Raw genomic sequence first — 24,026 nt, 5'->3', positions numbered from 1 at the left:
CTCCTCCACCTCCTCCACCTCCTCCTCCTCCTCCTCCTCCTCCTCCTCCACCATTGTATAATGTTCCGAGCGCGCAGGCAGAGGACGGCGGAGGCTTAGCTTCGCTCTCGCCTGCCGCCCGCCCGCTCCCCGGCGCCACCCTCGGCCCCCGGAGCCGGGCACCCCGCATGGAGCGGGACCAGCTTTGAGGAGCGGGCCGACCCCCTCCCGAGGCGCTCGTTCCCCGGGGGAGCTGCATGTGGTAAGTTCTCCCGGCGCCGGGCTGGGGGGCTGGAGGGGGTCCTCCGCTGCGCCGGGCTCCCCGCGGGTGGGTGGGGGCGGCGCTGGGGACCCGGCGGAGGGCGGAGGGCGGAGGAGGGCCCCGGGCGGCCGGCCGGCAGCGAGGGTCGCGGAAGCCTCCTCCTCGGCGACTGGGACCCCCGGATCGGAGGAGCAGGTCCGCGGAGGGGAGCCCCCTCCCCTCCCGGCCCGGCGCCCTCGGACGCCCGGGGTTCGGGCTGGGGACCCCCGGCCGCCGGGAGCGGAGCCGCGGGGGGAGGGCCGGGCGCGGAGGCGCGGGCCGGGGTCAGGGGGGTGCTGTGCCCGGAGCTCCTGGAGCCCCGCGCCGAGGCCGGGGGAGCCGGAGCCGCGGCGCTCGCTGCCGGGATGTGTGTGTGTGTGTGTGTGTGTGTGTGTGTGCGCGCGCGCGTGTCGGTGGCGGTTGTGTTGTTGTGAACGTGCGAGACTTTCCTCCCCCCCCCCCCCCCCCGAAGGCTCCGATTGCTGCCGCGAGGGCTGCCTCACTTTAGAGTTCCGTGCCCGGGTTTGCATTCAACTTGCTATGGCGTGTGTCTGTGAGTTTCCCTGTGCGTGCGTGTGTGTGTGTGTGTGTGTGTGTGTGTGTGTGTGTGTGTTAGCTTAAAAAAAAATCCCTCCTTAGGCTTTTCTTCTCGCCCGTGTGCAAGGGAATTGATTTTGAATGCACATGCCTAGTCAGCTTTAAAGTTAGAAACCTACCAGTCATCTCGGTGGGGACTGAGAGGGAGGGGGTGCGGGGAGCCCAGCTGTCCCGGCCCCGGACTTTGTACCATCCAGACGGAGGGACGCTGCCGGGGAGAGAACCATGAAGTGAGTTGTCCTGTTTTTCTCTTGGTCATCGGTTACCTCGCCTTCAGCAGGATTCCTAGTCGTAGAATGGAGATGGGAGTCGAGTCTCTGGGTTTACTCCCTCTCGTTTCACGAAAAAGATGAGATAGCTGCTTTGTCTCAGAGTAACTTTCTGCTCTAACACTGGGTAGTTTCCGGATGAGTCGGGAGGTGGAAAGTCAGCTTTTACAGGCGCTGAATGGGGAAGGGCAGGGTGAGCCGTCAGACTGGGACCAGAGCAGTTTTTATTTGAGCTGAGCAGCCCCCGTTGGCCTTAGGGAAGATAGTGTACGTGAACGTTTTCCAGCTTTGTTCATGAAATACGGTTTTTGACTTCCCAGTGTGTGCTGAGAAATGTCTGTAACGTGCGTAAAGAACCTAGAAGTGGCAGTAGCCAGTGGGATCCCGGAGGCCTCAAGTGTTCCGAGGAGCCTTTTGTCAGGAGGGACTGGTCTCTGACAGGAGTGAAGTGGGCTCTTGGCTCCACTCAGCCCCTGGAGGACAGTCCACCTGAGTGAGGGCCTGCGGGTTGTTTTGCCCGTGGGTGTGTGTGTGTGGGGGGGGGTGGTGAGTTGCTCAGCTAACCAGGAGGCACGTCTCAGCCCAGGAGCTCCTCCCATCCCCATTCCTCCCCCTTTTTATAGCAGTCTATTCTGATGTGAGTGTGCCAGGGTGTGCTGGGAGGATGAAAATACCCGTCCCAAGATCCCAGCTTCGGGGCGGGAGCAAGAGTCTCTGCTTCCCTGTTCATTTTATCAACGTCTTCGCTAAATTAAAAAAAAAAAAAAAAAAGTGAGACATGTTAGCAAGTTTTCCTTTCACTTCATTGATGTACTCAGAGGTATTGTATGTTAGTGTAAAGATGTTTATGCTGTTCGTCAAGCTTGGCACCCTTTAAAATAATTTTACCCCCCCTCCCTAATTACAATTTGTAACCATGTTGCTCTCAGATGAGAAATCTTATGAAATGGATATGTTTGTTTGTTTGTTTTAAACACTCAGCTCTGTTCCTTGCTGTATTACAACAGGTAGGAGAGAGGACCCACATCTTATAATGCCAACCAAGTGCGGACAAGAGGTGTGCTAGGGAACAGTTTTATTGTCGGGCCAGTGCCACCGCTGCTTCTTAGGTAACAGCTGCTCAAGCTTCTTTCCCTTTAAGGACCAAGAGAAGGATATTGACTCACATTTAGAAAAATCTCTGGGCTCCTTATTTGCTGACTTGCCCCTCTTGAAAGCATTTTAATTTAACTCAGAAGCTAAAAGTTACTATCAGTTACTGTGCACTGATTATTAATAATGAGCGTAGTAAAGTTTTATATATTTTAAAACTCACTCAGATTTGTGTAGCAGCTGATAGCTTTTGGCATCCGCTGTTTTAAATAGTGACCCAGTGCAGAGTAAGTTACAACACTGCTTTAGAAACACGTATACACACACACACACACAAAACAGATCAGAAGATAGAAGGGGGGGTTGGAGGTATACATCCAGATACTTCGAGATTTTTGTCTGTGGATAAATAAAGGAGCAGATAACAAACTACCAGTATCAAATTATACTATACATTTACTCTCAGCCAAAACATTTCGTAATAGCTAAGATGGGTAAAAGCTACAGTAGGAACTGTTAAAGGCTTTTGTTTGGTTCTTTATTTATTTGTTTATTTTTGCTGTAGTTTCTAGTTGAGGAACACTGGTAAAAGCTATATCTTATATCTCATTTATATCAGAAAAATCAAGATGATTTTGTCAGTATTACATATAGATTAAAAATATGTATAGGTAAATATGGTATTTCAGAGTGTGAATTTTAATTCACTTGTAGAATTTTTTTTTTTAAAACTTTGCTGCTACAGAAATTGTATACTTAGTGTTATGGCATATCCTATAGGAAGTAACTATAGTGGAATTCCTTTCTTGGCAAAAGAGAGAGAGAGAGAGGCACTTTCTGATTACTGAGCTCAAAGATCACACACATAGTAAAGGCATCCTAGGGCAAGCCCTGGTTTTATGGAAAACTGGCCTTATGATAAGGGGAACAGTCACCGTCCTAGGTCTTTCCATGAATTGATCTGGACCAGCAGAGTATGACATTGTAACAGTGCAGCCGCCACTGTGTCTGCACAAACCATGTATTTTCTACCCACCGTCAACACTCCTTAAACAGTTGGCAGAAACCTGAAAGCTGGGATTCCAGCACGTGTGTGGATGTGCAGTTTAGTTTTAATATTCTCGAAGGAGCCGGCCACTAACCAAAGTTGGCATGTCTTTTTAAGAGAAAGTGTCTCCAGTGGCCAGGGCCGTTGGCCATTGAAGGCACACTCCCCGGCCCTCTGCACAGATGCCGGGACACCCTGTGAGCAGGGCTGTCCCCGGAGCGCCCAGCCCTCATTGTGCAGAGCGGGACTCTCTCCACGAGCTGAGTGGCAGTCCATGCTTTGTGCGAGTCTGTGAATGGCATATGTCAGGCCAATAAGACAACATTTCTGTTCTGTAATAAATAGAGGCCTTGTATGTTTTTGTGTGTTTGTTTGTTTGTTTGGTGTTTCCCCCCCACCCCCCTGGAAGATCATGAGATATGCTTGGCTGTCTTAAAAAGTTTTTCTTTGAAACACAAATAAAAAATCGAAAAAAACAAAAACACACTATCTCTGAAAATGCATGATTTCTAACAGGACAAAAGAGACGCGTATCTTCTGTGCGGCACAAACTCCCTTTCGGAAGCTCTGCCCTCGGTGTGGTCTGGGAAGGCTGGTTCGTCTGCTCTGGAGATCTGTTCCTCCACCGGACGGAATGGGAAGCACCTGCCAGGTGTCCCTGAAGCCAGCACCCACAACTTGATCGATTTCTTAAAAAAAAAAAAAAAATAAAAAAGTCAGGGAGCCCAGAGCTGTATTCTGCACCCACTGCGGCTTTCCGTTCCGAGTGGAGTTGGTATCTGCGGCTCTCCGGTCCGGCCCCCTCTCGGGCCTGCACACCGTGTGTGTCGGGGCGGCCCTGCCTCTGAGCAGGGGAGCAGGGTGAGTGTGCCCGGCCGGCGCCGCCCGGAGTGGAGTGAGCTATGCGGATGCGTGGGGTGGGGGCCGGGGGGAGGAGAGCAGAGGACAGCTCTGGAGCCGACTGTGCAACTGCTACAGCAGGTCTGACTAGTTTTAGGTGCCCAAAGGCAGCTTTGTTCCTCTAGTAACTTCGGGTAGCAGCAAAACCTAAATTCTTAACATGACTTTATGTCTGTGTTACTGTCTTTTTTTTTTCCGCTTCTGCAAAAAAACCTGTAGCTTTACAGAGTTACTGTTTCATTCTAAGATTTTTTTTTTCTTTAAAAACTTTCTTAGGGTGTGTGTGTGTGTGTGTGTGTGTGTGTGTTTCAGGAGTTTCACATAGGAGAATGGATTCTGGCTCTTAAGATCATTTTACACACACACACAAACACATTATAGTGGGCTGTATGGATCTGTTGGACAGAAGTAAAAAGTTCTACTTGAATATGCCATGGTCAAAAAATTAAACACTGAAACACCACTCTGAAGATCAGCTTTCAGCCCCCCTTGCTCTCCTCTCCCTGGCTGGCTGCTTATCATCACACACCACGCTCCCGGCCTCAGCAGGCCTGCTGGAGGACCCCACCCTGGTGCTGAGAAGGGTTGCCCGAGTTAAAACTCGGGGAATCTGAAAGTCATCACCTCTCCTCCAGAACAGGTTTGCATAAAAATTCTAGCCACACTAAGGAGATAACGAGGCGGCATCTGTTTTAGACTTATCTGTCCTCCCGGAGTGGTTATCCCATTTTATAATAATACTTGATACAGATTTGCTGTTCAGATTTCTTTCCTTCTTTTAGGAGGCAGCCTCCATGTATGCGTGTGCTTCTGTGTCTTCCCTGCTGTCCCAGAGCCCGAGCTGGCCGTGTGGTCTGCGGCTGAAGAAGGGTTTGCACTGCCTCTCTGCTTGCCAGTTTTTAAAAACAGATTAGTTTTTGTAAAGTATTTTCACCACCTGATGATTGTTTGCTCAGTAATTGGCTTGCACACTCAGAATGCAGGTCCCTGAGTGAGATAGGCAGGCGGGGTGAATCGGAATGTTCCGGGCTAGCAGGGGAGGTTGGAGGCAATCTCTCTCTAAAGGTCATTGAAGATCCTTGAAGTATTAAGAGGTAGCTTCCTAAGAAAGTAAATATTTATTACATCCAGCGTAGTACTCTGATTGTTTTTATTGTATCTGACTAAGTGACTCTGTGTGAAGTTCTATGGGTCATTAATTGGCAATACAGAAGAAATACATTTGATCTCAGAATAGCCCCCACAGTAAATAAAACTGAATGGCCACCACATTTACAAATTATCACTCACTGCCCCAGGTTTGGTTTGTATCTCATTTCCTTTTTTCTACCTTGTGAATTATTTAAATATATGATATCAAGTTTAAGTTGTTTTGTAAGACCTTATACCTAGCCTGCCTAGTTCATAGAAATAACTAAACATTCAGAATATGCATGTTGCTTACATGGGACAGATATTTACATAATAGAGTAGTTATTTCCTTCCTTTTACATGCCTGTCTTTATACACTCATATATCATTTGATCGTTTTAAGGAATTCAGGTTTAGATCATGTAATACAATGTTTACATTTACTCAGTAAGTAAATAAATAACATTTCTCTGCTTTTCTTCTTTAAACTGGGCATGTGGAAATTAAAAGATGAAATATGTTTTGTGTTTGTGAGGAATATTTTATAGCCTGTCTTCTTTTAAGCATTTTTTCCCCCACAGTAGTAAAGCGTTCCAACATTGAAAGCAAAGAAAATTAAAAAGTAATCATAACCGTTTAGAAACACTTCCTGATGTAGCATACTTAGTTTTCATTTGTTTTATTCAAGGCCAGTCGTTTAACAAAACCTAAAAGGAAGTCTTTTGTTTAAATTCATACGCAATTGTACTCTTCTCCCATTTGTTCTAACAAATTACATTTATGCTTTAGTATGTCTTTTTTATATATCAGAGATCCCTCTTTAAAAAAACAACAGCCATCACAGACTTTTGGCAAAGCATTTGGTTTCTACCTTAAACTTTCCCCTTTCCCCCCCTGGACATTGTTTATTAAAGGTCTCGTGTGAGGGGAAAAACAAGGTGTCTTCGGGGAAAAGATGCTACAGGAGGGCTGAAACCAGAATCCCATCCAAGCAATTATAAATACAGGAGGAAAAAAAATACTTTCATTATGCATAGGAATGGGGGTGGGGTGAGGTTTGGTAATCTTTACAGGCAGTAATCTTAAGGGAAAGAAATTCAAATCTAATAAGAGTTCTCGTGTTAATGAGGCTTTAGGTTCAGCTAAAGATGTGTTTCTGACACCAAGTTATTATGAAGTAGCATCATCATTTAAATGCTTACAATATGTTATTTATAAAAAATTGTAATAACATTTACCAAGTTTCCTATGGAAGTATTGGAGGTAATAGCTCAATACTTTATGGACATTATTACTAAACCTACTCACAGAACCTAAGTTTGTATTTGAATAGAAAGAATTCCAGCAAGCAGTTATATAACTTGCTCCATTATCTCTCTGTGTTGCATTTTATAATTAAATGACTTCTCTCCAATACCCTTTATGAAGCTTTCCCAAATAACTACTGTGTCTGTTCAGCATGTGAGTGCGTGTGAGTACTTCCCTGATATGAGGAAGCAGTAGGATCACTGAAGGCTTTTCTGTACTAGTAAAATTCTTAGTGCTTACCGTGAAACTCTTTGTGTGGCTGGGACTCTACTTTAGTACCCCCAGTGGAAATTCTGAACTGTTGGCTTCTCTGAATCCACATTTTATCACATGGGTTTGTGTGTTTGCTATTGTGTGTGTGTGTGTGTGTGTGCTCACTTGAGAAATCCTTCCAGAGTTTTAACCATGGTCTTTGAAACACCAAGTGTTTCTTATATACAGGCAACAACCTTTTCTACATACAGTCTTTCCAGAATTTGAGTCCTACCTCTTGGCTTGCTTAGAAGTGCCCTGCAGAGACCGGAATTTTGGAACAATCTTGGAAATGCGTGTACTCTAGGAGTTCTGTAGGTAGAAATTGCTGTGAGTAATCAGACTTCAGGAGTGCCTTGTTGCTCTGCTACGCCCCCTCGTGGCTGGATGTGGTATCCTGTCTTTCAGAGGTTGAAGGAGTTCCGACTCCTACTGGGCATGCTTGTTTACTACACAGCATTGATAGTTTTCTTCTGTGTAAAATACTCTATCAAGTTACTAAGACAGTTCTCGGTGAGAGTGTAAATAATTTATTGTGCTTACCTGATTTTTTAAATTTATAGAATGTATAGGTGTGTTGTATTTTTTTTTTTTTTTTTTACTTTTTATTATGGAAAATTGCAAACATACTCAGAAGTAAAGGGAAGAGGACAATGCATCCCCTTGTGCTCGGCACCCAGCGTCCACAGTTAGCAACATTTTGTCAGTCTCGTATCATCTACACAACCGGGTGTTTTTCTCCTAGAGTATTTAAAAGCAGATTCCAAGCATCATATCATATTGGGTATGTTTTTTGTTAACCTTAAATTCTGTATACTGCCCAGTCTGTTACTTTACTAAAGTGTGCAGTGCTTTACGTCAGAATCCTTAGGTAAAATAAAAGAATTACTACTATTTTCACTGTCTCTGAAAGAAGGGGCTGGTGTCCCTTGCTTCATGCGTTAAGTTTAAAACCCAGAATTCCCAGCTGTTGGGGAGAACCAGTGAGACAGGGTATTACCCTGTTTCCCCGAAAATAAGGCAGTGTCTTATATTAATTTTTGCTCCCAAAGATGCTGCTAGATCTTATTTTCAGGGGATGTCTTATTTTTCCATGCGTTAGGTCTTATTTTCGGGGAAACACGGTAGAAACACTGTGTGCTACTTTGCAGTTTGCACTATGAAGAAGCCCATTTTTCTTTCCAGGTGTTGATGAACCAGGCCATCGTTTACTCCAAAGAAATACTTAACTTCCAACATTATCTCCCAGGATTGGACTTAGTTTGCCTACTCAGTGCAGTTAGTTGTCAAGCTTTAAGTGGTTATTTCCCCCCGCCCCCCCCCCCCTTTTCAAGAGAACAGATTATATTTAACAAACCAATAGTGTCAGAACTGTCTTCAACTTAACACAGGTGCGTAAAAATCCTCAGCGGGGAAAGCCGGAGTGTCTTAAAACGGGGCCTTGCGAAGACGTCCCCCAATGATACAACTTTGTTGTTGTTGTTATTGTTGTTGTTGTGTTTCTAAGTTCACTTAGAGGCTGACTTCCTGGCTAAATGGTGCTTGAGCCCCAGGGTTGGAGATGCTGCCAAGAAGGCCAAGCGGGTTGTTCCCCCTGAAGTCCAGAACCGGCCTCCCTTGGTCTCCTCCCAGAGTTATTGTCTGCTGACTGCCGGGCAGCAGCCGGTGCGGTGCCCGCAGCTGGAGCCCCCGCGCAGGGGGGGGGGGCGGGCAGGCGGGCCGCACACGGGTGTCGGGTTACAGCCGCAGCCTCGCACCCTCGCCGCCCCACTGGCTGCGTCTGGGGCCTGGCTTCCTAATGACATGGCTGATTTGTTAGGGGAGGCTTTGTCTTCCTCACCAATTAGCGTGGCTGTGACTGCAGGGACCTCGCCTGGATGAGCTTCGGTGTGGAAGGAACAAAGCCCATGCGGGGCAGCGTGAGGGGTTCTGTCCCTGACATCCCTCGTCTTCTGGGAGCCCCTACTCTTGTCTGTAAATGAGAGGCTCCCCCCCCCCCCCCACTCCCAGTGAAATGTTGCTCCTGTTATCTGCCATTCCTCTAGGCCAGAGGCAGCCACTTTAGAGTCTGAAGGCAGCCTTTGGGGGTGCTGGTCCCCCTTTTTTTCTGGAAGCTCACCAAATTGCCACCCAGATGCGGGGGGCGGGGCGGGCGGAGGGCACACTCTCACTCCTGCGCTTGCCACGCACAGCGTCACACACCCGTGGGTCCTTCTCTGAGCTTCCTCGCCCCTCCTGCCGGCACCACCCCCGCCGTGTCCTCCGGGGCGGCCTTCGCGTTCTCCTGGCGTGTTCTGTGGCACCTCGGGGGAGGGAGGGTGCCGAGTGCCGTGTGTTTTTGAAGGCGTCCTATTTTGACCGCGGAGAAAGCTGTCCGAGCAAACGTGTCTTCCCCACGGAAGCAGGAGCAGCTTTTCCTCCCGGCCCGAGCGTGGCAGGCCGCGGGCAGCACCGAGGCTCAGGCCCTGGCTGCTGGGGAGGTGTCCTTGCGGGGAGCAGAGGCTGGGTGTGGGGACCACACCTCTGAAGCAGGGTGCAGAACACACCCTACAGCGCCTGCCTGCGGGGTGAGAGAGCAGAAACGGGAGCATTCCGTTTCAGAGGCCGTCTGTCTCAAAGCCATTTCTGGCCGGCCTCCTCCCTCTCTCTCCGGGTCTTGGAAGTCTGTCTCGTGCAAAACAATGCTGCCAGGGCGCCCCTTCCTTCCGCCTCTGCCTCTGCCTCTGCCCCTGGGAGAAGCGGGAAGAATGAGTGTCCACGTGAAGGACTTGGGGTTCTGGTGACACAGGATGTCAGCGTGAGGACATGGCCTCCGCTGGCCTCTTTGGAGACCCGTCACCGCTGCTGAGCGTCTCTCTCCCGACGAGGCGGGTCCGGGGGGACAGGCCCTTGTTCCGAGCTGAGGGCATCGCCGCCTCCTCCCTGAGCTGGGCCGTGTCAGCGCTGCACTTCTGGACGCTGCTCCGGCCACACTCGTCGCCCTGGGCAGTGGGGCTGAAGAGATTGGGGATGTGGCTTCTTACAGCTCCCTTTTGAATTAGGCGCCTTTTTTTTTGAGAGCTATTAACTAGGGTTAAAAAGGTTGTGTTTTGTTTTAAAATATATTTTATTGATTTTTTTACAGAGAGGAGGAGAGAGGGATAGAGAGCTAGAAACGTCGATGAGAGAGAAACATGGACCAGCTGCCTCTTGCACACCCCCTACTGGGGATGTGCCCGCAACCAACGTACATGCCCCTGACCGGAATCGAACCTGGGACCTTTCAGTCTGCAGACCGACGACGCTCTACCCCTGAGCCAAACTGGTTTCGGCTGTTTTGTGTTGTATTTTTAAGTATAGCGTACAGATCCTAAGTACATAGGCCAGTGACTTACACCCAAGCAAACACGAGTGTCTTGGCCGCCCAGGCGAGGAGGCCGAGTGTGGCCAGCTCCACAGACGCCGCTGCCCTGCGAGGCCACCCTTCCCCGGCGGCAGACCCTCCCTCGGCTTAGTGCTGCCTGGTCAGCCGGCTTCTGAAAGGACATGTCGCTTCATCGCGAAGCCTGCTCCACTTCCGAGAAGGGAAACCACTAGATTCTAGTTGTTGTTTATTAGTCCAAAAGGAAGTTGGAATAAGCTCTTGAAAATGTGCACAAGGTAGGAGCCAGTGGAGCTGTGAGTTGTTTAAAAGCAATGACTTCCGGGTTTCCCCCGTCACCCATCCTCGCTTCTGGGCGGTGGGGAGCTGAGAGCCGTTGTCACACCCTCCACGGGCACAGGGCCAAGCACCTCACTCACCTCTCGGCTGCCTTTTGACCATGTGATCGGTCCCACCTGTCCCAGTCATTTGCTCCCTTCAGAAACCGGGACCAAGCTGTCCGCCTTGACCCCCTCTAAAGACCTGGGTATGGCGTAGGATGAGATGGATGGCTTTCCTTCTGCCTGGGGTGAGTTAGGTGGAAGCACATGCAATATTCCCATCTTTTGGGACCAGCACAGAGTCAGGAAGGCAGCCTGGTTATGGGCTGAGGAGAGCTCCCCATTCAGGTCTCTCAGGAGCCCAGCAGGAATGCTGCCCTCAGTCTTTAGGGGCCTGTCACTCAGTGGCTACCAGGCTCTGGGCCTCTAGGGGGCACTTGTGGCCAATGAGGGCTGTGGTGAGCCTGCAGTTTAGAGCAATGGGTTTTGTTGTTAGTGGGGCTGACAGAAGTAAACATAATATCCTTTATTTTACTTTTTTTTTTTTAATTTCAGAGAGGAAGGGAGTGGGAGAGAGAGAATGAGAGAATCATTGATCAGCTGCCTTACTGGGGACTGAGTCTGTGACCCAGGCATGTGCCCGGACCCGGAATTAAACCATGACCTCCTGGTTCATAGGTCAATGCTCAACCACTGAACCATACCAGCCAGGCCTGATTTAATATTTTTAATTTAAAAATCATGACATTTGCGGGGACCGGTTTGGCTCAATGGATAGAGCGTCGGCTTGGGGACTGAAGGGCCCCGGGTTCGATTCCAGGCAAGGGCATGTACCTTGGTTGCGGGCACATCCCCAGTAGGGGGTGTGCAAGAGGCAGCTGATCGATGATTCTCTCTCATTGATGTTTCTAACTATCTCTCTCCCTTCCCTTCCTCTCTGTACAAAAATCAGTAAAATATATTTAAAAAAAAAATCATGACATTTATTTTTACAGTCCAAATAACATTAAAGGACAGAGGGGTTTAAAATTTTTTTTTTAAATCATAGCTTGAATATGTAGTTTTAAAACATGGAATTAGAGAACTTTTTTTGATCACGTGGGTTTTTTAAATACATTTAATAATACTTAATGCCTTAAAATGCAAAAAAAAAAAAAAAGTTACCCTTTTAATTGTTTAATGTTTAATTTAAACATTTAACTTGAATGTTTCCGTTCCTTTTTGGACCTTGGGCACAGGCCTTACTCGCTGCCGTTCATTCACTCTGAGATCTCAGAAGAATCTGGGCCCATGAGCCAGGGGAATCGGATGTGTCAGTCGGAGAAGCTGCACTTTATCGATAACATTGAGCTGAAGACATCTTAACTCTGCATAGCCTTCTTTTCAATGCCAGCTGGCGGTTGCCATCACAAAAACGCTGTTTGTTCTTTCATTCCTTCCTTGCTTAGGCAGGAATGGGGAAGACCTTCGGACTCTGGTTTAATTGAGTAGAGATATTCTCAGGCTTAAACGTGAAATGGCCAGTTGTGGGGGGAAGGGGGTGTCATGGTTCTTGAGGTGAGATTTCTTGGGCCCCACACCAGACCTGCTGATGAGAATCTTGGGGTTACCTTCTGTGTTAACATGCCCCCAGGTGAGTCTGATGCTCACTCAAATTCCAGAACTCAAAGAGGCTGTCACAGGAGAGAGCGAGGGGAGAGAGAGCGTGCTGAGAGAGCTGCCTGCCTCCCTCTGTGTTGGGTCCCGGGAATTCCCTCAGCCGGGCGCACCTCTCCTCCTCACTCCCTCCCTCCCTTTTGAGGGCAGCCTGGTCCTTCTGAATGAAAGCTGCACAACGGGGAGCCAGACTCAGTGTATTGAGTTTTATTCAGAATTAAACTTCATGGAAAACTCTTGAGAGAGCAGTTTTCATTTATATTGCTTCCTGTGAGTTTTGTTCTGTATTTTCAAAACTTTGCTGTCGTTAATAGCTGCTAACAATCATGTTAAGAAAATTAGCCCTAACCTTTTTGGCTCAGTGGCTACAGCGTCGGCCTGCGGACTGAAAGGTCCCAGGTTCGATTCCGGACAGGGGCATCTACGTTGGCTGTGGACACATCCCCAGTAGGGGGTGTGCAGGAGGCAGCTAACCCATGTTTCTCCCTCATCGATATTTCTCTCACTCGATCCTCTCCCTTCCTCTCTGTAAAACATCAATTAAATATATTTTTTTTAAAAAGAAAAAGAACATTAGCCAGGAGAAGGGAAGGCGTCTTATTTGCAAACTATTCTAAGGAAGAGTGCCTGTGGTTCACATGGGCAAAAAAAAAAAAAGGAGGCAGCCCCCACCCCCATCCTCCTCTCGGGGGTCTCTAACAAGCCCTGAAGCCCAGATTCCCTTTTGGGTCTTTGAAGCTGGGGGGGGGGGGGGAGAGACGGAGTGGGGATGTCCCACCTCAGGGTGGCTAGAAACCCGGCTGGTCACAGCCCCTCCTCTGGGCCTTTGAGACAGGAACCCCCCTTGGAAGCCCTCAGTGAGCTCCAGCTGCTGCTTGTCTTCTGGCCGCAGCCCGGCCAGGCCCTTCCCAAGGTCACGAGCCTCTCGGCAGCTGCTCCCTGAGCTGCTGTTACTCCGTGCGTGCGGGGCCTCAGGCGAGAGTCTGAGAGGAGCTGCCTCTCCCGGCTGGGGCCCACCTGGGCTCAGGCCCCGAGATGCCCGATTGCTGGCTTTTCGCCCTCGGCTTCTGGAGAGGCTTGTCTTTTCTTGTTTGAAGGGTGCCCCGCTCCGAGGAGGAGGAGGAGGAGGAGGAGGAGGAGGAGGAGGGTAATGCGCCGTGAGAGTGAGTTCTCCCCACGTCCTCCCACTTCTGGGAGTCGGAGGCCTCTTCCGCAAACAGTGCGTGGGAAGACCTGATCCCAGACAGGATGAAGCAAACTTTGGATAAGCTTTTTACTTTAAAATCGATTTTTAAATAAAAAAAAAACGTGGACTAGGTTTCGTGACGTTGCCTTTTATTCCTGCCTGTAAAGATGTAGGCAGACGTGGGATTGCACATCCTGATTGGGTGCATTTCACAATCGTACTGGGTGTGTGGGGCCAGTTCTGCCTCATAAAGAGAAACGGACAAATGAAGGCAGACCTGCTTTGAGACATACTCTGTCATGGATCCTTATTGACTCATTTGAAAAGCATCCAGGATTCTTTCTTTTCTTTTTTTCTGTCTATTCCTGCTCACAGATTTTGCTTACACGGGCCCTCCTCCTTCCCCATCCAAACAGCTTATATATTTCTGATGAGCTTTTCCGAAAGCATTGGTCATCACACAGCTATGACCCGCCGAATCGTTCTCATTGGAAATGAGGTGCTTCTCACGTGGGAATCTCTCTGAAAGTACTCTTCAGCTCCGGGAATTCTGCTAGATGCCTACAGTACTGAACGCTCTGTCAGTATTTGAGTTCCAGGATTCAGTGATTATTTCTAGAGAAATGTGAGTGATTGAAAAAAAAAAGTCCTGTTATTTGTTTCAGAAACAAATCTTTAGAAGACAGTTCTATATCAGTGACTAAAAGAGAAGGACACGTCGTCTGTACTGCCTTAGCTACCTTTCCTCAGGAAAGCCAGTAAGATTCGAAGTGGCGACGAGCTTACTATTTGTTTCAGTTGTGCATTTGGTTTACATGTTAGGACAGTGTTCCTAAAGAAACATGTTGTTGGATTCCTTCCTCCTTCATAGACTCATACTTTAGTAAAATACAAGAAAAATGATGGCTAGAGAAATGAAAAGTACAAAGATGTAAAAATAGAATCATCATACAGTTACTCTTACATTTACTATAAAAGTTTCTCAATAATATACAATTTCTACTTACCTCATCATGGACCAGTAACAGTTCACAGACCATCAGTGGACCACACTCTGAGAAGCACCATTTTAGAGTATTTGTTTATGCTACCGGTCTAAATTATGTGTGCCTAGTGCTTCAAAAGGCCCAAACTCAAAACATCAGTTTGGAGTAAAAAAAAAAGGGGGTATTAATTGAGAAGGTAGCAACCAAGAAAAATGGGAGATGTTTTGGTGTCTCAAATCCATCTTAAGAAGGTATAGAGTTCAGGCTTCTTTTATATCAAGGGAAGGGGCAAGGGGAGCGGCGAGAAGTGATTACCAAAGACAAGTGCCAGCAAGGGTCTGAGGAAGATTGTTGACTCTGTTGATCCTAGTTGCTGTGAGTCCAGCCAAGAGGTTCCTGCAAATCTTTGATAAACCATTTTTACCTCCCTTATCTCCTTGGGAGAGGCACCTTCTGGTAAGGGGGTGTTTTTTTAAAAAAACTCAAGGATTCCTCTAATGATTAGCATTTCAATATGCTAAACTAAACCGATGCCATAGGCCTGAAGGCCGTGGAACAAAGCAGGCTTGACCAAGATGGAGTCAGAGAGGCTGATCCTTTTGCTGTTGCATGTATGCACTTGTCTACTCTGTCACACATGTTTAAATGTCTTGGGTCTATTCACATTATGATATATAAAATAGATCTCTAACAGCTTTATATGAGAACTAAGTGCACTTGGAGCTCTTTGGCAAAAGCGGAATTTCTCTGAAAGTATTTAGATGCTTAAATTGTAAGCAAATTCAAACAGTATACACTGAGTGGCCAGATTATTATGATCTCTGAACACATAATAATTTGGCCACTCAGTGTATAAAAGGCTAATATGCAAATTGTCCCCTGGACCAGGAGTTCGACCAGCAGGCAGGCTGGCCAAGCACCCGTGTCCTCTGTCCTCTCCTGGCCAGGCTGGCCAGACCCCACCCATGCATGGATTCATGCACTGGGCCTCTGTAGAGCGCCCCCCTTGGGAATGCACATGGATGACCTTTAATTATCATCAGCTGAACTCAAGGCATAGGCAGAGCCACGCCCTGGGAACGTTTCCCCAAAATGTGGGAGCCGGTTATCAGTACCCATTTCCTATCTTTATCCACGTGCCTGGAATGAGGGAATGAATAGGACCTGGGCACACCCAAAACTCCTTTGATTCTAAGCTTTTCAGGGAAACCTCCCTTTATTCTTTTGGAAATAAATAAATGCACAGTGTTGTCTGTGGTGGGTGGTTGACTGTCTCTCCATCAGAGTGGCATACCCCCGCCTGGGTCCCAGCTTGAATCTATTTCTGTGTCTTGGTCCCTTTTTTCCTTTAATTTCTTAATCCCCAGCTCCTCCACTCAGGAACCTGTCGTTTTCCATGCGGGTCGAGGAAAACAGAGGAACAGCCCCCCACAGGCCTCTAATATAATAATCTGGCCACTCAGTGTCATCGTGAACACAGTTACCTGTTTCAAAACACAGCGGTCCAGTAGCACTTCTAAAAGCATAAAGTAGAAAGTGTTTCGTAATGTGAAACGAAATCACTTCCTCTCGGATTCATGCTGACGTTTAAACGGGCACAGACACTTCAGATAGGAAATGTTCTATGCAAAGTACATATACAAATGAGACTTTTAGCACCGCAGAGCAGGAAATGTTTGTCGTGTGAGGCGTTAGGTAAGCAAGCTGTCACTATCTTACCTCCCTTGCCTTAGGGAGCAATTCATTATGAGACTGGTCTTTGGTTCTAGTGATGGACAGACATTCTCTTAATGTTTATGAAATGCTGACAAGTGTTTCACACAAGGGACTCCGCATTTTCATGAGCACTAACAGATTCTCGAGCCGATTCCGACATTGATGTGTTGCAGCTGTCTTCGTCTTTCTCTCCTCGAGGCTGGGGCCCGGGGAGGTAGCCACCTCCGGTGGGACCTGTGTGCCAGGCTCTGTGCCCACCTGCACGTCTGCCCGCCTCCGGGGACGGCGTGGCCTTCTCTCACAAAGCGTTGGGAGGAGTTTCTGGAGTTTCACTGTGGCGTGCTTTATTCCTTTAGGATGCGGCTCATAATTCAAAATGATAACGAGGCGTAGGAGAAATTATTCAGCCCCTGGAGGACCAGGCTTTCTTCCCGAGGGACCGGCTGCCTGGCAGAGAGCCCAAGGCAGCAGAGATGCGGAATGAGTTAATGAAGGGATTGAATAAGGTACCGTCAGAATCGGCCGGAACGATGCAGTAAAAGGCCAGTCGCCGTGAGAAGAGAGACTGGATAACTGCAGAGCACGTGCTCGTCCATGAAGACATCTGAGCGAGCGTGTGGCGCTGAGGAGAGCGTTCCCACGTGTCCGCGGTGACGGCTGCAGGAGGGAGAGAGCAAGCACGGCGTGGCCCAGAGCCCGCCTCCCGGGCTGGGCGGCAGGGGGACAGCATCCCCGGCTAAACAGTCGGAAGTGAAGGTCTCTGAGGCAAAGGCCAGGGGCCTCGCGCTTGTCCTGCTGAGATGGGAGAGGCTCTGAGAGGAAGGGGCAGCCAGCTGAAGGGGTGCTGACTGGGGCCAGGGCAGGCAGGAGGCCCCTCAGCCTCGGCTGTGAGCGCCCCCCAAGGCGGGCAGGAGCTAAAGCCCCACCCACTCCCAAATGCTCAAGGTCTGAGCTATGATAAGAGTGCCGATGCTTTGAAATACCTGTGTGTGTGTGTGTATCTGGACTCACAGTAAGTGTTTTGTCATGAAATGCCTCGAGTATCCAAAGAGCAATGCTTTGTCATCAGAGCACATTACTTCCCAGTCAGTCCGCCTGCATTCAGACCTAACTGTTTGCAGCGACACTGAGCCACGGAAACGCTCGGGCAGGGAAACCCACATTCTTCCACTGGATTCTGGACTGGCAGCCTAATCCCTGTGGTCATTTAGCTCAGGCCAAGTGCTTCCCCACGTGTCGCCAGACAGACAGACAGACAGAAGGCCTCTGTGCACGATGAGGGAGGAAAGGGCGTTCGGGAAGCACAAGCAGTCCCACCGGCACAGTGCGTGTTCCTCCACGCGGGCTCTTCTCGTCGCCCGAGACGTGTTCACGCCGCGACCTGCGACACCTTGATCTGTCTCTGGGTCATGGCATTGTGTTTTCGTGGGCTTTAAAAATAAATCTGTTCCGGGGGGAGGGAGAGTGAACCTGCATGGTATAACGCCAGGCAAGAGCAGGAGCTGAGAAAGTAAAAATCACGGTTTCCATGGTAACTAACTTGTCCGGGTCCTACACGTTTCCCAGGAAGTACATTTACCCGGACCGCGTGGTGACTAATATTGCTCTGCGGGCATGCAAAAGCGGACTTTGCAGTTCTCTGGACCTCGCTCCAGTCTTCCCCCAATTAACCCATTTGTTCCAGCAAAGCCCGGGCGAGGGGCTAGCAGAAGTCCACATCCTGGCCCAAGCCGGTTTGGCTCAGTGGATGGAGCGTCGGCCTGCGGACCGAAGGGTCCCAGGTTCGATTCTGGTCAAGGGCACATACATTGGTTGCGGGCACATCCCCAGTGGGAGGTGTGCAGGAGGCAGCTGATCGATGTTTCTCTCTCATCGGTGTTTCTAACTCTATCCCTCTCCCTTCTCTATGAGAAAAAAAAAAAAAAAAAAAATATATATATATATATATATATACACACACACACACACACACACACACACACATATATATATATATATATATATATATATATATATATATATATATATATATATATATATATATACATATAATTTATTCACGTCCTGACCTCCGAACCGGCGTCTTTTTTTTCATTTTATTTTATGGCAGCAGTAAGTTTCCCCGTGACTGACTCCCATTTCCCTCCTCTCTCCTCCGCCAGATTTATGTTGGGCAAAGGAGGAAAGCGGAAGTTTGATGAGCATGAAGATGGGCTGGAAGGCAAAATCCTGTCTCCCTCCGACGGTCCGTCCAAGGTGTCGTACACCTTACAGCGCCAGACCATCTTCAACATTTCCCTCATGAAGCTCTACCAGCAGCGGCCGCTCAGCGAGCCCAGCCTGCAGCGGACGGTGCTCATCAACAACATGCTGCGGCGCATCCAGGAGGAGCTGCGGCGGGAGGGCAGCCTGCGGCCCGCGGGCCCCGCGCCCGCCGCGGCCCCCGCCCCGCCGGGCGGCCTGGGCGGCTGCCGGGAGGCGCCCCCGCCCGCCCCCGGCCCCGCGGCGCCGCCCGGGGACCCGGCCCCGCTGGAGGCCTGCCTCACCCCGGCCTCGCTGCTGGAGGACGACGGCGACCAGGACACGTTTTGCACTTCCCCGGCGGCGGCGGCGGCGGCGGCGGTGCAGCCCGCGGCCCCCGCCAGGCTCCCGTCCCCGGCGCTCCCGCCGGAGAAGGACAGCTTCTCCTCCGCCCTGGACGAGATCGAGGAGCTCTGCCCCACACCTACCTCCGCCCAGGCCGCCGCCAGCGCCACCCTGGCCGCCGCCGCCGCCGCCGCCACCGACGGCTCCAAAGGGGGCGCCGCCCCCCCGAAACCCGACGGGCTGCTGCTCCCCGAGGCCCGCCCCGACGACCCCAAGCTGATGGACTCCCTGCCCGGGAACTTCGAGGTCACCACGTCCACGGGCTTCCTCACGGACCTGACCCTGGACGACATCCTGTTCGCCGACATCGACACGTCCATGTACGACTTCGACCCCTGCACCTCGGCCGCGGGCGCCGCCTCCAAGGTGGCCCCCGTGTCCGCCGACGACCTCCTCAAGACCCTGGCCCCCTACAGCAGCCAGCCCGTCGCCCCGAGCCAGCCTTTCAAAATGGACCTCACGGAGCTGGACCACATCATGGAGGTGCTTGTGGGGTCCTAATACCCGGGGGAGGGGGGGGTGCGCCCGCCCCCCCACCCCCATCCCGGAGACCGGCCGAGCCCCAGCCCCCTCCCGCCCAGACCCTGCTAGTGTCCCGGCGCCCCACAGCTCTCCGCACTGTGCATGCAGCCTTGCTTGCCTTTTTTCAGAGGAGAAGAACGTTTTACAAAAGGATCACACTAGTTTTTGGTTTTTTGTTTTTGTTTTGTTTTTTTTGCTTTGAGCAGCGTTGGAGTGCCTTCATCCAAGTATGACCACTTTTAATACACTTTTTTTTGTTTTGTTCAAGTGGTTCCTCAGAGACCTCCTTCCCCGGGAATAGGAGAGAATACGTTTGAAGACAATGTCGCTATAACGGAATGGCAAACATAAAACAGTTCAAAGCGAAGCACAAAGGAATAAGATGGGAAAGCTGTAAATTGCATGTGCATATTTGTCTATTTTTTCTATAAGTTTTATTGCAAGAGGTAAAACAAAGAAAAAAGTTATATATATATATATAAATATATATATTATTATTATTATTTAGATAATCTCAGTACCTTTTCTGGCATTTTCTGCCCTGTATAGGTTGACTTGGCAATTCAGCCTTTTTAGAGGCATTAACTCCTCGTAAGTGTTGCATTTACATGGCTGTTTAGAAAACTGCTGCCCAAATTTATTTTATATTTTTGTACAAATTCTGCAGTTTATGATATTGTTTTTCTAAAAAAACAAATGCTGTTTATACATATGAGATAGCTATTTTGATAGGATTTGCTCACATAGTTCCTGCAAAACTTCAGATGTACAAGTTGCACTTGTACTTTTATAGCATTGTAATGTTTTATATGTGTCTGGTGCAAAGAGGAAATTGGATCAAATCAATCTGCAGTTAACGTCCCCCAAATGCAGACACACACACACACACACACACACACACACAGCGCTTTAACAAAGGGCCAGGCACTATCACACCCAAATTTCACAAGCACCGGCCTCCTGGCATGAACGCCCGCCAGCACTGTGACTTCCAAAGCCAGAGCCACATCTGCTCATCAAACTTGCATTAAGCAGTTGGCGGGAGGTGGCCGTGGAGCTCGGGGGGCTTAAGTGATGGTTCTCTTTCACTCCCTCTCTTGAGGGGAAGACTACCGAATCTTCACTGTATTTATGCCAAGTTTGCGCGTTTAATTGTTTTTATTTTCATTTTTTTAAAAGAACAACAAAACCCAAGTCTTTACTTTTTTGGCGTAATTTTTACGATGACCTGAAATTTTACACGTGAACAAAATTTTATGAAAAGCAACCCACCTCTTCTTGGATCTAAACCCTTTTGCAATGCTTAGGGCTCCTAGAAGGAAAAAAAAAAAAAAAAATCTCCCCCAGAAGGCATCCATCATGCTGCCCGATTGTCTTTTCCAGCTTCCCTTCCCCAGAGCTTTGCTTCTCCACCGGTTGCTAAGTGCTGAAAATGGCATCTTCAGGATCTATCGCCAAGGTGAGCCAGCTCTGCTCCCCTCGGCCCAGCCCGGGATGCACTCCTGAAGCAACCCTGGCCCTGGAACCAGGAGTTGGTCCCATTATGTCACAGCTTCCAGTCTGGTTGCTTTCTATAATCAGCTGCTATAACCACATTTTACAAGGCTGTTGTACCCCAATTACACAGGACTTTCTATGCATGTTCCTCCACCTCCTCCTCCCCTCGTCACCCCCGTCACCCCGAACCAGGACACTTGAGAAGTAGCCTTTTATTCCTGACGGTGTACATTTAATTTTAAAATGTTTGCAATGTATCATGCTTGTTGCCGACATTGTTGATGGCCTTTTTTCCCCTTTCAGTTGTTTTCTTTCTTCCAATGGTACTTTCGCTGGTTACATCCTATATTTTTGAAATGCAGATGGCTTCTTTAGGAATAACTTTTATATTTATTTAAGAATTTTTAAATTATGGGATTTGTGTTGTTGTTGTTATCTTTGTTGTTAGTCATTTGTCCATATTCAGTCACCCAATTCTGCTCACTTCTTGCCATGGATCAAATTGAGTCTTTCTGGCCAATTAAAAAAAAAAAAAAAAAAAAAAAAAAAAAAAAAGACAGCTTTATAAAATGGCACTTTAAACAAGCCATAGATAGTTTTATTTTTATAATGCACATGGCAGAACAAATCCATTTGTGATGAAGGAACTGCTCATCTAAATCAAAAGATTCATCGTGTATGGTGTGATTCCATCTACATTCTAATTTATTTCCCCGCCCCTCCCCCCTCCCACGTGAATGTGTCTTTAAAGGCTAATTATCAGCTCAGTAGAGCAGTGAGAAACAGATCCAATTGCTCTTGTTCTCCTACCAGCAGCCTCCACACGTGTCACCTCCTGTGATAGGACCAGGGACCATGTATAGGTGAGGGGAGGGTTGCTGCAAATGCTTCCAGTGTCGCTGGGCCTGCCCGTCTCAAGAGCTTCCTTTTTCTGTGGAGAACAAGCCAGCCCAGAGGCCACGCCTTTGATAACTGGAGGACCCGGCGAACTCCCCACACTGCACACAGGTATACATACACCGTAGTGTTGATTATTCCGAACAATAACGGGGTAAGGGCGGTTGATTTGCCATTGTTAAGAGCTGATTTACAGTAACTTAGAACAACTGTACTTTGGTTGGATTAGCAAATGGTGTGCTTAAACAAATCCCATATGTTGGGCAACAGTTCAAATAAGCACAGCGAAGTGTTGCCCAAACGTGATTTCTCGGACTTTATAATGTTTGTAAGTCTGGGTCTTGAAAAATCAAAACAAAACACACCCCTAACATCAGGCAAATGCTTGTCAGCTCTGGACACCCTTGCCAGAAAGGCTCGATACTCATGGTCTTCTGAGGAAGACCTGGGCCATCGGCAGCGCGGTTTAAAAAGAACAAAACCATCCAGTGTTCGTTACCTCTCCGTCTTATTTTTCCAAAGCGATGTCTGAAACGGGGCAGCGTGTGAGCCCGTGTGCGCTCCGCACGCCCCCGTGTGCGTGCGGGACGAGCCTTCCCCCCGTGCAGTGGGCATCGCGAGGCATTCGGAGTCGGGCAGGCAGTTCGAGGTGCCCACACGAGGAAGACACGCCGGGTGGGGCTGCTCGCGGACACCCATTGACAGTGATGTGCAATGAAGTGACAAGATGAGAGCAGAATATTAAGAGCTTTGAATTTGAAGTGATTTTTTTTCCCATAAGTTATTTATTCCTTTTTTTTTCCTTTTTTTTCTGTGTAAATATATTTATTTTACTGTGGAGCTCTAACAACATCTGGATCGTAACATGTGCAGAATGTATGGTAGGAATGTATTCTCTTGTAGGAATGTCAAATCTGTATTAAAAAAAAGGGGGGTCCTAGCCAGGCCCCCCGGGTTGTCTCATCATACGCCCAGTCTACATTCATGTGTACTCTCTTCTCCAATGTTGGGTCTATTTGAAATATGCAAAAAGGTATGGGTGAGGGAAGTTTCAATACCTCCAAATTTTTAAAGAAAATCAAGCATCAAAGGATTGATATTTTTAAATGTTTTGTTTTTTTTTTAGTAGCACTTTCTCTCTGGGACAAAAGGGGCAACGCCACGACACCCTTGCTCACCCATAAGGTGAGAACCAGCCAGAGCCTCCGTTACCGCACCTCCTACACCTCGAGTGTCTTTATCAATTGAACTTCTTATTGCCATCGCCCCTTGGCGTTCCCCCAACGGCCCTGAGGTCAATCAAGGAAAATTTCTTACCTAAATAAGCTCCAAAGAGCCAAAGGATCAACTTACAGATCGTTTTTAAAAGCTTAAATTTATTAACCACTTTTGTGGCAAACAATGAATTATGAATACCCCTAGGCAGTCTTCTTAAATGACAAATGTGTTTTAAAAAAAGAAAAGGAGATTCTACCTTGAGTAGCGATGGGTAATTTTACATGAATTGTCTTAATTTAAAAACCTTGCTGTTACAAATTGGGCCTTTCTATCTTTAATGAAGATATCCAAAAGAACATATCTGACCTATTCTGGTTAACTTCCTGTAATTGGCGACATAACAGCGAGGTGTATGTTGCTGCTTGTGTACCATTGTTTTCAAGTGCTTCTAAGAATGAGTCTTAAATGTTTCTTGGAAATTTAGCCAGGATCAAATGCTATTGCAGACAAAGCCATTAAAGATGTTTGGACATCTTTTGGAGATAATAAGTTTGGAAGAGAAGTGCAGTCCATACAAGCAAACAACCGAGATTTTGGAAAAGATGTACCGAGTGAATTTGGTGCGTGGTTTTTGAGGAGGGTTTCTGTCTAACAAGGAAGTGTAACCTTTCCCCCCTACAGACCTGAGAGCTGTGCCTTTTCTATGCAATATTACAGACGTTACATTGGAACCCAGATGGCTGTATTCATGTGTAGGTTTGGGCTGTAATCGAAACAATTGGACGGATGAAATGTACATGGAAATGAGCAGTCTTACTTTTGTAGTTTTATATTATACAATAAACAGTTAAAAGAGGACAGAGGTGTGTGCGCAGCTTCCTTCTGACCGGAGTGTAACCAGCTCCGGACTCAGCCTGGGCTGCAGCTGGTGTTGGGGACCTTCTCTCCCGCCGTCGTCTCAGGAGGACCTTTCTCTCCTCGCCCTGCCTCGGGGGCCCTCCTCGGATTCCTCAATCTCACTTCTCTCCCGAAACTCTCTCTGAACAGTTTTTCCCCAGAGTTTGGGCAGTGACCAAGGCATTGAGCAGAGCCTCCACTGGCTTTCCTAAGGGAATCTAGTCCACCCCAGTGTCTGAAAACTTGT

At 48.4% G+C, this 24,026-nt stretch overlaps 1 protein-coding gene across 5 annotated transcripts; it reads left to right on the top strand.

The window, feature by feature from the left end:
- Window positions 1–23,110, top strand: SERTAD2 (SERTA domain containing 2). 5 transcript variants are annotated; one of them, XM_045580820.1, is made up of 5 exons: window positions 1–241; window positions 753–833; window positions 18,265–18,833; window positions 18,867–19,231; window positions 21,519–23,110. In XM_045580820.1, the coding sequence occupies exons 1-5, from the start codon at window positions 237–239 to the stop codon at window positions 21,606–21,608; spliced, it is 1,110 nt and encodes a 369-aa protein (XP_045436776.1). In that variant the 5' UTR covers window positions 1–236; the 3' UTR covers window positions 21,609–23,110. The 5 variants fall into 5 exon arrangements, with proteins under 5 accessions (XP_045436776.1, XP_045436774.1, XP_045436778.1 ...); XM_045580818.1 differs by having other exon boundaries at window positions 18,265–19,231; XM_045580822.1 differs by lacking the exon at window positions 753–833 and having other exon boundaries at window positions 18,265–19,231.
- Window positions 23,111–24,026: the final 916 nt, after the last annotated feature.

The sequence above is a fragment of the Pipistrellus kuhlii genome, unplaced genomic scaffold, assembly GCF_014108245.1.
Source record: "Pipistrellus kuhlii isolate mPipKuh1 unplaced genomic scaffold, mPipKuh1.p scaffold_m20_p_13, whole genome shotgun sequence".
Classification (NCBI taxonomy): Eukaryota; Metazoa; Chordata; class Mammalia; order Chiroptera; family Vespertilionidae; genus Pipistrellus; species Pipistrellus kuhlii.
The sequence above is the reverse complement of the archived record's forward strand: the minus strand, read 5'-3'. Positions and strand labels throughout refer to the sequence as shown.